Raw genomic sequence first — 15,866 nt, 5'->3', positions numbered from 1 at the left:
TATTCAAGGATTTCCTTTATACCTCTCCAAACTCCTAATACACATTCAGGAAACTCTTGATTACCTTTTGTTTCTTTATATACTTAGTGGCTTCATAAATACCAGGAAGATTTGCTCCATTATACAACCTTTCTTTTTGATACTCAAAATGTCCCTAAGAAAATAGAAGCTAAGAACTACATGTTACAAGATATCAATGCACTGTATTTAATAACAATGTTATACAGATTCGTAATACTGTGAAGTACTGACACAGGTAGTGTTCCTTTTCACAATACAGGAGCTGCACAAGTTACTTACTGAACGTTGTTGATCTGAGAAACTCTAGGGCTGTATGGTGGGGATTACTTTGATTTTTTTTTCCTATTAGGAATGGCTGATTCCAGGTATCAGTACCTGACTGACACCAACAGGCATTGCTTAAAACAGCGAATCAGACTCTAATATTATTGATCCAATCAATTTGAGGTTCATGAACACCAATATCTTGTTAAAAAATGTGCAACGGTTTCATTTTTTTTAACCTTTTTTTTCAAAATCATCTACAAACAACCCTTAAAATTTCACTAGCAATATAACTTTTCAAAAAATGTAAGAAATAAATTTCTCTCTTTTTTTCTTTCTTCAAACATTATCTGCAGCAGTTTCCTCAGAGGGGTAATTTGAGCACAGTCCTCTGTTCCTGGAGATGCTTCCTCTCTTTATTTGCCAAAGGATAAATATGGAACTTCTTTTTCTATACAATGGATCACTGTGGTTGCAAGTCTTCTTCACACATTTAATGCAGCACCCAAACAAGAAGGAGGAGGAGGAGGGAAAACTGTTTGCTGAAGAAGGAGGGTGGGGGGTTAAAACAATTTTTAAATTTACAGAGCAGTTTATTTTTCTTTGTTTAAAGTTTGTCTACCATCCCATCATTGGACTAAGTTCTTAGTTTTCTCTTTAATTTTTCCTTTCGGCATTATATTTAAGGGAAAAGTAAAGTTATTTACAGTGCTGCTGAAATAATGAAACAGACGTGAGAATCTACTGTAAAGTAAGTTGCACAACACAGAAAACTGTTGCTCCATCTCATACTACATAAATGTGTATCCATAGGCTAACAGCGCAGCTTTCTTCTGTTAAGTTGGAATTATCCCGTCACTTCTTAAGCCTCTCTTCAGCTCCAGATCCTCCAGTTTTTTCCACAGCTCTTCCCGTTCCTTTTCCTTTTTCTTCTCACTGCACATTCAATAAGAGAGATAGGCAAGTATTATTATTTTTCATCAAGAAATGTTTTCCTCCACACTTGACTTCACCCTGATGGCCACGCCGATCACATACTACACTGAAAAACAACACCTGGACAATTTTGTTTTCCCCTTGATATTAGCTTTGGACTGTGGATGGATATACAGAACTATACAAACGTTCGGCATTCCATTAATTTTATTAATTGTCTTAAGCATGAAAGGGCCCACAGTGTAATAGTGGAATCTGCTGGTAAATGCTACAGCACGTCAGACAAAACCCCAAATTAAACACTGGATGGAGATAGCCGCTGCTTATTGTAGTTGCTATATTATGTCCAAATCCAAGAATGTTTTGTCACTTCCTCGTTTCCTCCTTTAAACAGCTGTCTCCTTAGAGAGACCATTGTTTGGGGGATTAGTATAAGCGAGGTTTTAATTGGTGGGAGAACTGATAGAGAAAGGTCGAAGGAATGAGTATGAGGAGATGTATTAGAATAAAAGATAAAAGTGTGGAGCTTCCATTCTACCCAAGAGTTAGCATGTAAACCACTGGTGGAGGCCGATTTAGAATGGCAAGTGTTTAGGACTCCCAATAACCAAGAAGAGAGTACATCTGGTAAGTGGATTTGTGCTTTGTATTAAATACAGTGAAGTTCTGTACAGTATTTCAATACATCTTTATCATGGCACTACTAGTTGAACAGTTAAGTAAAAGTTTCACCGTACACGTGAAAATACTACCAATATTGCTAAGCTGTATAAATGTATAAATAATGTATATAAAATATAAGAGAATAGTCACCATCGCACACGTCATTACATAAAGCAGAAAAATCAGAGAGCCAATCAAGCCAAATACACAACAGTTTTCATCTCTCTAAACTAGACATGGCTTATGGCACAAAGAAATACAAGGGTGAGTGAATGGAATATTTAAGAGAACAAAAAATGTTTTTAAGGGCCAAAAAAGTGAAACTTTGGTAGCCATGAAAAATTATTTTAAACTGTCATTTTTACACTTGTCAATTAAAAAAAAAATAAAACAGATTAAGGAACTCAAAAATGGGTTCTTTTAAAGAGCAATCTAGAGACGGTGAGACATTGTGGCTAATGAAAAGCAATTGTGGAAATTAGAGACGTGAGCAGAACTGTTGAAATGTTTGAGGTTGAAAAACCATTTAAGAAATTTTAAAACACAGTTAGCAACTAAATCCAACCCTTTCCTCTCTCTACCCCCAATCTCAATACGGTGTGCACTATATACAGAAATTTTAACACAGCCTCCTTGATAAAACTAATAAAGAAGAAGAAGAGGAGACAGGTTTTAGAACCATTCCTTGCTAGTCCTCATTCATGCATGATCAAAACTAATAAATGTAGTAAGTGTTCCTATACTGGCAGTTGCAACTTTTATAACACAGGTATGGAAGCAAAAGTGTATATTAGGGTGTGTAGGATAGACACATGAAGACGTGACAAAACATTCTTGGATTTGAACATAATATGGCAACTACAATAAGCAGTGGCTTTAATCATACGACACAGCTGTCAATGACAGTGAGCTCTTGCTGCTTTAACCATTATAAGCATCAATGGCGTTACTTGCAGCTGGGCAGCTTTTATAGCTTACAGGTTCACAAGAGTGTTATGCTGTTCAATTCATTGTTGTTTTTCTAAAAGAAAGTTTGGTTATAAATGGAATTTTTAAAAACTAACAAAAAGTTTGTCCTCTTCAAATATTCTATCTGTTCACTGTGCACGGCTTTCCAAATATAAACATACGGGAGCCCAATAGAATTTGCTGTGTTGTTTTGGTACTTTAGTGTTTTTTTTTTTTTTTTTTATTTGAATCCACACTTTCATATTTTAGTGAATCAAAGCGACTGCAGTCACTGCTCTTGGGAATGCATTTAGTGGTGTGCAGATGTGCCCTCCATTTATGGATATGTAAAATTCCTTGACAAAGAAATGAGGCAAATTTGTATAAGTATAGTCCTTCCTTATGCAAGTTACTTACTTCTTGCCGTTTGCTTATGGGAGGCGAGTGCACATGCATGTTAAGTAATAACTGTTATACCCTCTACTATGTAAATAGGTCTAATCAAGTTAAATGCAGTTTATACTCTTCAATGCTCAAATTTCTCTTAACTTTATTTCCTTTTACCATATGTTAAACAGGCTAAATGAAACAGACAAATTCAGCTACTTTATAACCCACTTTGCATTTGCTGAAACACAACGCAAAAGTGCAAGGGAATAAGAATGGGAAAGAGAGAAGGTCATGCTAATGGCAAACCAGGGAACACACGCAGCACATTTGAAAACCCACCTCCCAATGTTTAGGCACCTGCCACCTACATAAGCATAAAACATGGAAAGAATTCCTGAGCCTTTCTATTTTGCTAACAGACATCCGAGAGACACAGTGTGATCCGCCTGACCTTCCAGTGCTTAACCGAATACACCAAAAATAAGGCAAATATTAAATTTGACAATTTGGACTGCTTATAATTTGACACTGGGTTTACATTTCCATGTAAATGTTTATATTGTGCTGATTTTTTTTTATATACACACAAAATACGAATCAGTCAAACACTGGGAGAGGTGTGCACAAGCTTGCTTGGACACCGCATCACTTCCACTCCTGTTTGGATTGGGATTTGGAGTTAACCATGGAAAAAAAAAAAAAAGTTGCTGGTTTAGAAATTAACGTTAGAGGAAAGAAATTATATAAGCAATGCTTTGTAAGCACAGAGTGGCCACAAATGTAAACAATATTTATACAAAAAACAACCATTGCTACTGCATTATTTCCACATTGTAGTGATTCAATATTTCCAACACCATAATTATCTCCAAAGCTCCAGACCAGACCTGCTCTCTATCATGGTCTGAAACAGACAATTTTACCTTAAGACTTCAGAATGGAGGTACTACTTGAGTACACCTTTCAAAAAGTTATATTTACGAAATCTGAACTACAGTTAATCACAGAACCTTCACAAACAACAACTAACGACAGGACATCATTTGATTCTACAGGTGCCGGTCATAAAATTAGAATATCATGACAAAGTTGATTTATTTCAGTAATTCCATTCAAAAAGTGAAACTTGTATATTACATTCATTCATTACAGACTGATGTATTTCAAATGTTTCTTTCTTTTAATTTTGATGATTATAACTGACAACTAATGAAAGTCCCAAATTCAGTATCTCAGAAAATTAGAATATCAATTAAGACCAATGCAAAAAAAGGATTTTTACAAATGTTGGCCAACTCAAAGGTATGAACATGAAAAGTATGAGCATGTACAGCACTTATAAATATTTAGTTGGGGCTCCTTTGGCCTGGATTACTGCAGCAATGCGGCGTGGCATGGAGTCGATCAGTCTGTGGCACTGCTCAGGTGTTATGAGAGCCCATGTTGCTCTGATAGTGGCCTTCAGCTCTTCTGAATTGTTGGGTCTGGCATAATGCATCTTCCTCTTCATGATACCCTATAGATTTTCTATGGGGTTAAGGTCAGGCGAGTTTGCTGGCCAATCAAGAACAAGGATACCATGGTCCTTAAACCAGGTACTGGTAGTTTTGGCACTTTGTGCAGGCGCCAGGTCCTGTTGGAAAATGAAATCTGCATCTCCATAAAGTTCGTCAGCAGCAGGAAGCATGAAGTGTTCTAAAACTTCCTAGTAGATATCTGTGTTGACCTTGGACCTCAGAAAACACAATGGACCAACACCAGCAGATGACATGGCACTCCAAACTATCACTGACTGTGGAAACTTTACACTGGACCTCAAGCAACGTGGATTCTGTGCCTCTCCTCTCTTTCTCCAGACTCTGGACCTTGATTTCCAAAGGAAATGCAAAATTTATTTTCATCAGAGAACATAACTTTGGACCACTCAGCAGCAGTTTTGTGTTTAGCCCAGGCGAGACACTTCTGACGCTGTCTCTTGTTCAAGAGTGGCTTGACACAAGGAATGCGACAGCTGAAACCCATGTCTTGCATACGTCTGTGTGTGGTGGTTCTTGAAGCACTGACTCCAGCTGCAGTCCAATCTTTGTGAATCTCCCCCACAGTTTTGAATGGGTTTTGTTTCACAATCCTCTCCAGGGTGTGGTTATCTCTATTGCTTGTACACTTTTTTCTACCACATCTTGTCCTTCCCTTCACCTCTCTATTAATGTGCTTGGACACAGAGCTCTGTGAACAGCCGGCGTCTTTAACAATGATTTTTTTTTTCTTGCCCTCCTTGTGCAAGGTGTCAATGGTCGTCTTTTGGACAACTGTCAAGTCAGCAGTCTTCCCCACGATTGTGTAGCCTACAGAACTAGACTGAGAGACCATTTAAAGGCTTTTGCAGGTGTTTTGAGTTAATTAGCTGATTAGAGTGTGGCATCAGGTGTCTTCAATATTGAACCTTTTCACAATATTCCAATTTTCCGAGATACTGAATTTGGGACTTTCATTAGTTGTCAGTTATAATCATCAAAATTAAAAGAAATAAACATTTGAAATACATCAGTCTGTGTGTAATGAATGAATCAATTATACAAATGTCACTTTTTGAATGGAATTACTGAAATAAATCAACTTTGTCATGATATTCTAATTTTATGACTGGCACCTGTATTCTTGGACTCTGCTATCTATAAAACTTATTGAGCACCAGATGTATATTTGGGCTACATTTTAACTTCACAATATTGTACAGTGCTGTTAAAAAATGTAGTCTACTAACACATAATTAAGTTCTGTTATCACTACTATTTTGGAATATGACTCACTGTTAACAAAACAAAAAAAAAAAAAAAAGTGATAACTGACCCTTTGAACTAACCAAAAAAAAATGAATGCTCCAAATTGCACCTCAGTTAAGTCATTGAGAGTGCCAGAATGGGTATGCCAGTCATACATTTTCTAACTTCTTAATTTTAATTTCAATCCTTTGTGTTCTTTTATTAGGATTAGTTACTATATTTGTCTGTATGTATGCATTAATATTTCATAAGTCAGAGTTATTTATGAGGTGTTTATTAAGAGCTATACTAATTAGAGTACAGCAAATACAAATTTCAATTTTCATGCTATTGTAGGAATGCAGCTCTGTGTTCAGTGTGGGTCACACTTCTCCATATCAGAAGCTACATCAAAGTACACACAAAAGACTAAGTTCACACAGCTTTCAAAGAAGAGTTCAAACCTACTGGATTAAACAAGATACTAATGCCTCTTTCATGGAGGTTAAAAAGGGAGTAAAGGAAAAAGCAGAACATAAAACATTAAGGCAGGTGAAGTCACTGAAGAGCAAATGTTTGAATTTCACTTATGCTCTTTAGGTTATGTGTTAATTTATTTAACATGCTATTTTGATCAAGCAGGTACCAAAAATATAAACAGAACTTTAGGAGACATAGTTTCAAATAACTGGATTATTAACTCTATGTTTCTTACCGCTGTCGATCAGACTTGTAGGTTGCTGTCAGCTCATCAAATAACGTACTGTTCATTTCCATAAATGCTTTGAGAACATTATAGACTAATGCGACAATTGCCCTAAAAAGAAAATAGACTGCTTAGAATGGTACGATAGATAAAACTGTCAACTGTCTGAATCAGTTTAATCTTAAACATGCAAACAAATACACCCCCCATACTTACAAAGCAATGAAACCTCTAACAAGAGACCAAAAATGAACTCATCTTAACAACAGAAAACAATTTCAAAGTTAGTGTACAAAAACATATAAAGCTGCAAATGGCTTTGGCCCCTTTCACTTAGCAAAACTTGTTAATGCATACATTCCAAAGCTTAGAATGCAAATACAAAATGCAGTTTTTCTACAAATTCTGACCACAAATAAGACTCCTCTAGGATGCAGCAGACACAACTAGTGTGAGGTATGCACTATCAGTAGCAGCATTTACCACCCGGGGTGGCCAACTCCCATCATGGCGAGTCACAGTGGCTACAGGTTTTCATTCTAACCACTTTCTTAATTAGTGACTAGTTTTTTTTTCTTCTACTAATTAACTTCAATTAATTTACTTGCCATTTAATGGCCACAGTGACTTCAGGTCTTTGTTCCCACCCAATTGCTTCATGAGAAAACATTCATTGCTGATGAAGTACTGACATTTTTCTGCTTCATTTTAGTTGTCTTGCTTGTTGCTTTGCGCCCTCCCCCACCTTAACCTATTGTCTATGGATTGGGCAAACGCTTTAAATTAATCAAAAATTTTGATCTCCGTTTTTTTTTATGGATCTTGACAATTTAGGGTCTCCTGACACTGAAAACACTGGTATCTCAGTAATGGGTGTGTGTCTGTCCCTGTGTCCGCTTCTTGAAGACGGTCTAGAGCTAAAACAGCTGAACGGAAAAATACCAAACTCAAAACCTCAGAGAGGTAAATAACTATGTTATTATAAAATGTTATAGAATAATTCGGGTAACTTGGTGCCTAGGGTGCAAGGCTTTCTGAAGCTCACGTCCAAATGTTTGACTTTGAACACTTAATTACTTATTTTAGTCTTAAACAGCTGTATTTATTGTTTTAACTGCTCTTCATTAGCAATAAGGACAAAGGAACCAGCAGTTCTACATCTAACTTGTCTCCGTTTCCACCCATGAGTATTCATCATTTGGTTTAATTAAGCACTGAGAAGGAAACTGAAGAGAAACAGAAGAAATGAAAATTACTCATCCGTTTTAGGCTTCAAATCACATGGATCAATCATGTATCACTAGAAAGGGAAAAAATGTAAGATTTAAGAATGAACTGACATGGTTGAGTTAAAAAAACTACCAAGCCATGAAATTAAATCTGTTATTGGTGAATACTGGCTTCTAATTAAGCAACTGAGTTGGAACAAAAACCTGCAGTCACTGTGGCTCTCCAGGATCAGAGTTGGCCACCGCTGGTCTACAATTATAGGAGCTGCTGATCAGGCTGCTCATACTGCAAAAAACACTCTTGTAGTTGGATTTCCTTTAAAATGATGTCAGCTATCATTACCATTTATTAGTGATCCTTTCCTCCTTTTTATCCCCTGGACCTTTCGCTGTGATACTTTGTACTACAGCCACCCTGACCTCAGAATGGCTGAGAACCTTTAGCATTGAAGAGAACAGCCATAACACCAAAACGTCACACTAGATTTAGGTTGGGGAAGTTAGCTTGTTGGTCTGAGCCTATCAAAATATGACTCTGTTTACTCCAAAAGACAGCGCATAATCCCAATTGCTAACGGTACTGATGGATTATTTTGTGTTTTATTTTACTTTAAATATTGCTCCCTAGTATTTTTCAGTTAATTTTTTCTTTACATTGTCATGAGAGATAATGACTGAGAGGCTCAAATGAACTGTGAATGTAGTTTCCAAATGTTGGAGGAATTCTGTGATGCTTTTATGCTCTTACAAAATACAAATAAGAAAACCATTTCACAAGACATGTTCTGTTTACTATATTCAAGACTTTTAACTTAATCTAATAATCTTAATTTTTTAAGTGTCTTGTTTCATTTGGGCGTATAGCAAAAAAATTAATAATAAAAACTTTAATTTACATGTATTACATAGTATATGAATTGTGTTAAACACCAAGTGCCCCACCCGTGCAGTAGTGGTACTGTCACGTGTATGGCATATATACGTTTAATCTGTGATAGCCTCAAACGTTCTGAAACAAGCATGAAATTAAAAAGGTGTGTGGGTGCCGGAGATGTTATAAATATCTCTGTTGATATTTTTCTGTAAGAGTGTCTCTGATGCACAGAGAATGGGCCACCTCCTAAAAGAACACCCAGTTACCCACACTATTGTGGTCACATAAAAACCCGTGGTCAAAGTAAACAATACAGGCTGATACAAGTTGTACAGAGTGCCAAAGACGTTAAATTTAGCTATCAAAAAAGTTATCACTCTCAAAAAATGTCTTAAAATTAGTATACTGCAGACAATCCAACATAACTTCATTCCTGTCTGTGAAAAAATCAAAGATGATACAGTCAGTAAGCTAATAGACAGAAACACTGGATGACTGAAAAGGAAATGCTTGATCTAATGAAGCGCAGTTCCTGTCGATTATGTTGATGAAAAGGTATGTGGAGAAAAATCCACAAGTCCGTGACTCCAACCTGCCTTGTGTCAAAAAAGCAGGATGATGGTGGCAGTGTAATAGCTTGCAACATGGGTTTATGGCACACACCAATTCATTTGATATGACAAAAGTACCATTTGAATGCCAGAGGATGTCAGATTATAGTTGCTGGTCATGATTGTCCCATCATTGCAGTTGTGTATCTCAGCAGCAAACAGGCTTTTTCAATTGGATACTGCTCCATACCACAAGGTACGAAAAGTACTGGAAAGGTTCTAGGAACATGATAGCGAATTCAGTTTAACACATTAAAATCCCCAATCAGCTGTAATACTGTCAACTCCACACCATTACAGCAAATGCAGATCCACCATGCTAACAGTAAGCTGAAAGAGGTAAGTGGTCAGTCAGTGTATGGGCTACTTCTGCAGTTCATGGCTACCGATCAAAGTTACTCATGACTTTCTTTGTCAATTTCAGTTTATATTCTGCATTGTAACATCTCTACCTTAAACAGACTAATGGTAGGGATGGAGTACTTCAAATTTGGTTTTACAAATTTCATTGTCATTTAATAGGCAAATTTAAATTCACCCAATTTGAGATACAATTATGCTCTGTAAAGGACTGGAGTTCAATGCTCAATTCACTTCTGCTCTTCTCCATCTGATCCTGATGGGACAGGCTCTATCTACTGTAAGTCCTGCAAATCTACTTTGAATCTAGTGCACTGTAATGATCTTGGAAATAGTTCTTTAAAACATTCCTCAGTAGTAAATTGTTTCTAAAGATGGCAAAGTACTCAAAAGCATCTTGTTTTATTTTGAACCTTATCCATGCAACCTACTGTATAGATCTCTGCACAGCTCTGCTCCTCAATGCCTACAGCCATGGGTTTCTCCAGACTACTCCCATCCCAAACAAGTCTCTGTTTTGCTTTGGCCTATCTGTCATTTGTGCCTTCTCTTACCAGACGAATAAAAATGGACAGCATTCGGCAGTTAAGATGCAGAATAATCTTTCTAATATAACCCCAATGTCTCCCATTCTCCTGATGTTTATGTGCCTCGTGAAAACACATCTGGTCACATACTCATCCCTTTAAAACTGCTTACTGTTTCAAGTTGTGGGCTCAAGCATATGTGAATTACTTGGACTGATCATTTTCATCTATCATTTGCACTTTTATGTTTCTTCTGAGCTAATTTAAAATTACTCAGTATTTGTTGTGAACTTTGCACCTTGTAATCATTCTCTTAATTTGCATGCACTGTGTTTTCATTTTGTAAGCAGTCTTGGATAAATGTGTCTGCTAAATAAGGAAACAAATTTGTGCATTTATATGAATACATATAAAAATGTATACAATATGTAATACTACTAAAGATTCACAAACATATTTACTATGCTTTATTAGGCCTGATTGTTGTCATTTGGAGACAGACTATAACTATTACCAATGGGCGCAAAAAATCATATTAGCCTGGTCATGACACAATTGTGTACACTTTTTTAAAAATGTTAAAACTTTTCTTCATTGAGCATCACTGAATATTGTATCGTCTTCTACACAGCATGCTAAATGGAACACGTACTTCATCTATTTCTGTTTTATTTATCTTTTTTAACTGACCATGTACAAGTAAGAATTCCAACCTGTTAATTAAAAACTAAACTGTCAATTTATTTAATACTTTACAACATTTTACATCCTGGCTTTACAAATTACCACAGCAAAAGGTCAGACAGGCATTTAATTGACACTTACGGATTCCAGTGCTCCTTGGAGATTCTGTAAAGGCTAGCAAACATGATGGGTAAGATGACATTGGAATTCTCTTCTATCAAGCTCATAATGTACTCATTGTTCCAGTAATACAGTGCTCTTTCTGCCACCTAAAAAGAATTATAAAAGTTAAAATAAGACGTTTTACATTCAAATATATTTTCTCTCAAAAAACAAAAACACCTGCATTTAATAGTAATTTAAACTTGAGAGTTCATTCCGCTGGTTAGGAGCAAGAACAGAGAAACACTGTGCGATCTTGGCAGATCTGGCAAGAGGAGGGATGGTCAGGCAAAGGCAGAGTGAAGGCTTACTGAAGGGACACAAGGACCAAGGATTAGAGATGCTGAGAAACAGAACTGAACAGAGAACTGTAGGCCAAGACTTGAGTTTTGAACTGAATCCTTGCAGCAACAGGAAGCCAATGGAAGGACTGAAGTAGGAGTGAATGAATGAAAGCAATGATACCAAGGTTTCTGACAATGACTGATAGTGAAATGGTGACATCTTACTGGGCGATGCTTAGCGACAAATCTGAGGAAGGAGAATCAGAGGACAACTGCATTTTGACAACCTACTGTAAACCCTTCACAAAAAGTCTGAAAAACAAATATATATATATACACACACACACACACACACACACAAAGTGGAACCTCGGTTCAAGACCATAAATCGTTTCAAAACTCAGGTTGTAAACCAATTTGGTCGTGAACCAAAACAATTTCCACCATAAGATTGTATGTAAATACAATTAATCCTTTCCAGACCATACGAACTGTATGTAAATACAGTAATCCCTCGCTATATCGCGCTTTGACTTTCGCGGTTTCACTCTATCGCGGATTTTAAATGTAAGCACATCTAAATATATATCACAGATTTTTCGCTGGTTCGCAGATTTCTGCAGATAGTGGGTCTTTTAATTTATGCTACACGCTTCCTCAGTTTGTTTGCCCTGTTGATTTCATACAAGGGACGCTACTGGCAGATGGCTTAGAAGCTACCCAATCAGAGCATATATTACATATTAACTAAAACTCCTCAATGCTATAAGATATGCATCCCGCGCGGAGCTTGATTGTTTGCTTGTCTCTGCCTCTCTCTCACCCTCTCTGACATTCTCTGCAGAGGGGCTGTTTGCTTAGAAGATACTAACGCTCCTCTAAAAATGCCGCGGCAAACTTAAAAGCACAAGTATTGATTTTTTAATTGTTTGCTTTTCTTTGTGAGCTCTCTCTCTCTCCCTCTGAAATTCTCTGCTCCTGAAGAGAAGAAGATCTATTTGCATTTTTTTAATTGTGAGAAAGAACTGTCATCTCTGTCTTGTCATAGAGGACAGTTTAAACTTTTGACTAAAGGGTGTTATTTCATGTCTAGAGGGCTCTAATAATGTTAACAGTGTGGGAGAGTTTAGAAGGGCTTAAAATATATAAAAATAACTACACAAACATATGGTTTCTACTTCGCGGATTTTCGTCTATCGGGGGTTCTGGAAGCATAACCCCTAATCGAGGAGGGATTTGTGTATATATTTTTTTAGTTTTTAAGCACAAATATAGTTAATTATACCATAGAATACACAGCGCAATAGTAAACTAAATGTAAAAATATTGAATAACACTGAGAAAACCATGAACAACAGAGAAAACTAACACTGCAATAGTTTGCGCTATAGTGCTAGGAACCGCTCGCTAAAAACACTTTTTTTAATGAGTTTTAAGCACAGAGAAAAAAATGAACATTTGAAAAATCCGTAATTTAATAAATCACCAAGAAAAGTAACATTGCCACAATGCACGCTATGAACCAATCGCTGTAAACGGAACTGAAAATAAAAACAAGCATTTTCTACCTTATGCGTCCAGCCTTCCCTCTCTCGCGAGCCTGGAGCGCCTGTGTATGTGTGTGTGCTCGCCACGCACTCTCTCTCTATCTTGCTCGCTGTACAGGAAATGCACAGGGAGAGACTGAACATGTACAAAACCTAAAGGGAAACTGGCTTGTTCGTATACCGAGTTTGTGGTCTTGAGCCGAGGCAAAAGTTTGGCGAACTTTTTGATCGTAAACCGAGTTGTACGTGTACCGAGACGTTCGTGAACCGAGGTTCCACTGTGTAATATATATATATATACACATATATATACATATATATATTTTAGTGTTGCGTACTCTGCATTATTTGGCAGTAAAACTATTTCAACCATATATTTTTTTATATATACTGTATATATATATATTCAATGTAATTGTTTTGTCACTGTTATGAGTGTTGCTGTCATCAAGGATTTGATAATCATTATTTCTTTCAATCAGGTTCATATTTGGGGGATGTGTTGTGTTCAAGTTACATTCCGTGTTTGTAAACCGTTGTAAAGATAACAGGTTTCAATCATCGAAGTGTTCATTATCCAAATCGCTACTTGTGAATCTAAGATGTTTAACAGGCATTCCCGGTATTAACTTGTGGATTTGCCAGCGAATATTTAGCGACGGCGTCTCTATGAACTTGTGGAATTGGCTGCGAGTATTTAGCAACAGCGTGTCTATTAACTTGTGGATTTTTCTGCGATTATTTAACGACAGCGTCTTTATGAACTTGTGGATTTTTCTGCGAGTATTTATCGAAAGCGTCTCTATTAACTTGTGGATTTTTCTGCAAGTATTTGGTAGCAGTGTCACAAAGTTGTTTCCGTCTAGCTGCATCAGAAAATGTACCACAACGTCTGACACGCCTCCTTTTTACTGTTTTTTCACAACTTGGATTGCTGCTGTCATAATCGGTTTGAGTTTCATGGTTTGTTTCAATTACGTTAGTATTTTCAGGACTTGTGTTGAAGTGACATTCAGCATCTGTCAAGCATTGTAAGCATACAACCGCCTTCATCGATAACTTCACATCCAGCTTTTGAGAGTTTAAGCATTCATAAACATCAAAGTGTCCACTACTGAAATCGTCACCTGTGAATCTAAGATGTTTAAGAGGCATTGGCGGTTGTCCAAAGGTGTAAAATATTTGGCCACTTCGGCACACTTGAAAGCGACAACCGAACAATTCAGCGGCAGCCATCAACTCACATGTAGAACCATAGGTGAAGGGCTTAAGCATTTAATATGCTTAAGCGTATAATTATCTCCTGCACCGTCATCAGTCCACACCTTGAACTTGTCCCAGTCATTCAATACATAAGACACAATGTTTCTCCAGATATCAAGAGTGAGCCTGATATGGCCGTGCAATATGTAACACACAGAATAGAAAAGATAGGTGCCATCGCCGGGCATGGAAACCACTCACTAAGTGACAGCTCTTTGATCGATGGTGATCACCTCGATAGACATGTTAATGTGGGTACGGTTGGAATGATAAAGGAAATGGGTACCTGAACAATGTAAAGTTAGTCTAAAATACCTACACAATAACTATAATCGTAATAAACGAACAATAAAACAGCAGAGAAGCCGTGGATTAAATAAAAAGGCTGTAGTTATCAGCAGGGAGACATGAATCCCGTGGCGAAGCAAGGAAGGAAATGAAGAGTGGAGCGACGGACGGCCTAATATACAGACGGACGGCAGCCAACAACGTGGGAGGCATTGGGATGGGGGACCCAACGCCGCCTCACACGGTGACTGACCTGCAGGCTATGGACATATATATGTACGTAAGTAGGATTCAGTTAGCGTTGGGAACCTGCGTACCAGATTTCTTGAAGATGTGCCCATAAGTAACAAAGACTGTTGAAAAGTTCAATATGGCGGCCGACAGTGGCATCATACCACCGAAATAAGTACCAAATTTCAGCCTTCTACCTACACGGGAATTTGAAGAATTAGTGATGTTGGAAAGTTCAATATGGCGGATGAGAGTGGCGTCATAACACCGAAATAAGTACGTACATTGGTTCAGGTTAGCGCAGGGAAGCCGCCTACCAAATTTCGTGAAGATGGGGCCATAAATAAGAAAGTTCAACATGGTGGACGTTGTTGACCGTTATGACCGTTATGCGTAGAATTTCAAAATTAAACCTGCTTAACTTTTGTAAGTAAGCCGTAAGGAATGAGCCTTCCAAATTTCAGCCTTCTACCTACATGAGAAGTTGGAGAATTAGTGACGTTTTGAAAATTCAATATGGCGGCCGACAGTGGCGTCATACCACCGAAATATGTATCGACATCGGTTTTGGTTAGCGCAGGGAAGCCGCCTACCAAATTTTGTGAAGATGGGGCCCATAAATAAGAAAGTTCAACATGGCGGACGTTGTCGACCGTTATGCGTAGAATTTCGAAATAAAACGTGCTTAACTTTTGTAAGTAAGCTGTAAGAAATAAGCCTGCCAAATTTCAGCCTTCTACCTACACGGGAAGTTGGAGAATTAGTAAGGAGTGAGTGAGTGAGGGCTTTGCCTTTTATTAGTATAGATATATACATACTGTACATACACACACACACATATACACAAAATTAAAATACAATAATTTTTGACTTAACTCAATACAAAGCTATAAATCATAAACCCAGGTACATTTTAATACAGGACCTATCATAACCAGTACTGCAAGAGGAGAAAAAAAATGAAAATTACACACACACATATACATATATACATATATATATATATATATATATATATATATATATATATATATATATATATATATATATATATATATATATATATATTTGAAAGCAACACTCATAACAGTGACAAAACAATTACATTGACAATCA

The 15,866-nt window shown here is 37.1% G+C and overlaps 1 protein-coding gene across 4 annotated transcripts in view; it reads right to left on the bottom strand.

The window, feature by feature from the left end:
- Positions 1–682: 682 nt before the first annotated feature.
- Positions 683–15,866, bottom strand: part of ppp2r5eb (protein phosphatase 2, regulatory subunit B', epsilon) — a 126,962-nt gene continuing 111,778 nt past the window's right edge. For 3 of the 4 annotated variants that reach the window (XM_039742206.1, XM_039742207.1, XM_039742208.1), the window contains exons 12-14: positions 11,117–11,244; positions 6,700–6,801; positions 683–1,221 (exon numbers count right to left, since the gene is read on the bottom strand). In XM_039742206.1, the coding sequence (XP_039598140.1) occupies positions 1,122–1,221; positions 6,700–6,801; positions 11,117–11,244 (330 nt within the window). In that variant the 3' untranslated portion in view covers positions 683–1,121. Of the gene's footprint in view, positions 1,222–6,695; positions 6,802–11,116; positions 11,245–15,866 lie in introns of those variants that run through there. The other variant, XM_039742209.1, reaches the window with a different exon arrangement.

This window comes from Polypterus senegalus, chromosome 18 (genome assembly GCF_016835505.1).
Source record: "Polypterus senegalus isolate Bchr_013 chromosome 18, ASM1683550v1, whole genome shotgun sequence".
Lineage (NCBI taxonomy): Eukaryota > Metazoa > Chordata > Cladistia > Polypteriformes > Polypteridae > Polypterus > Polypterus senegalus.
Note: the sequence above shows the minus strand (reverse complement) of the source record. Positions and strands in the feature narration are given on the sequence as shown.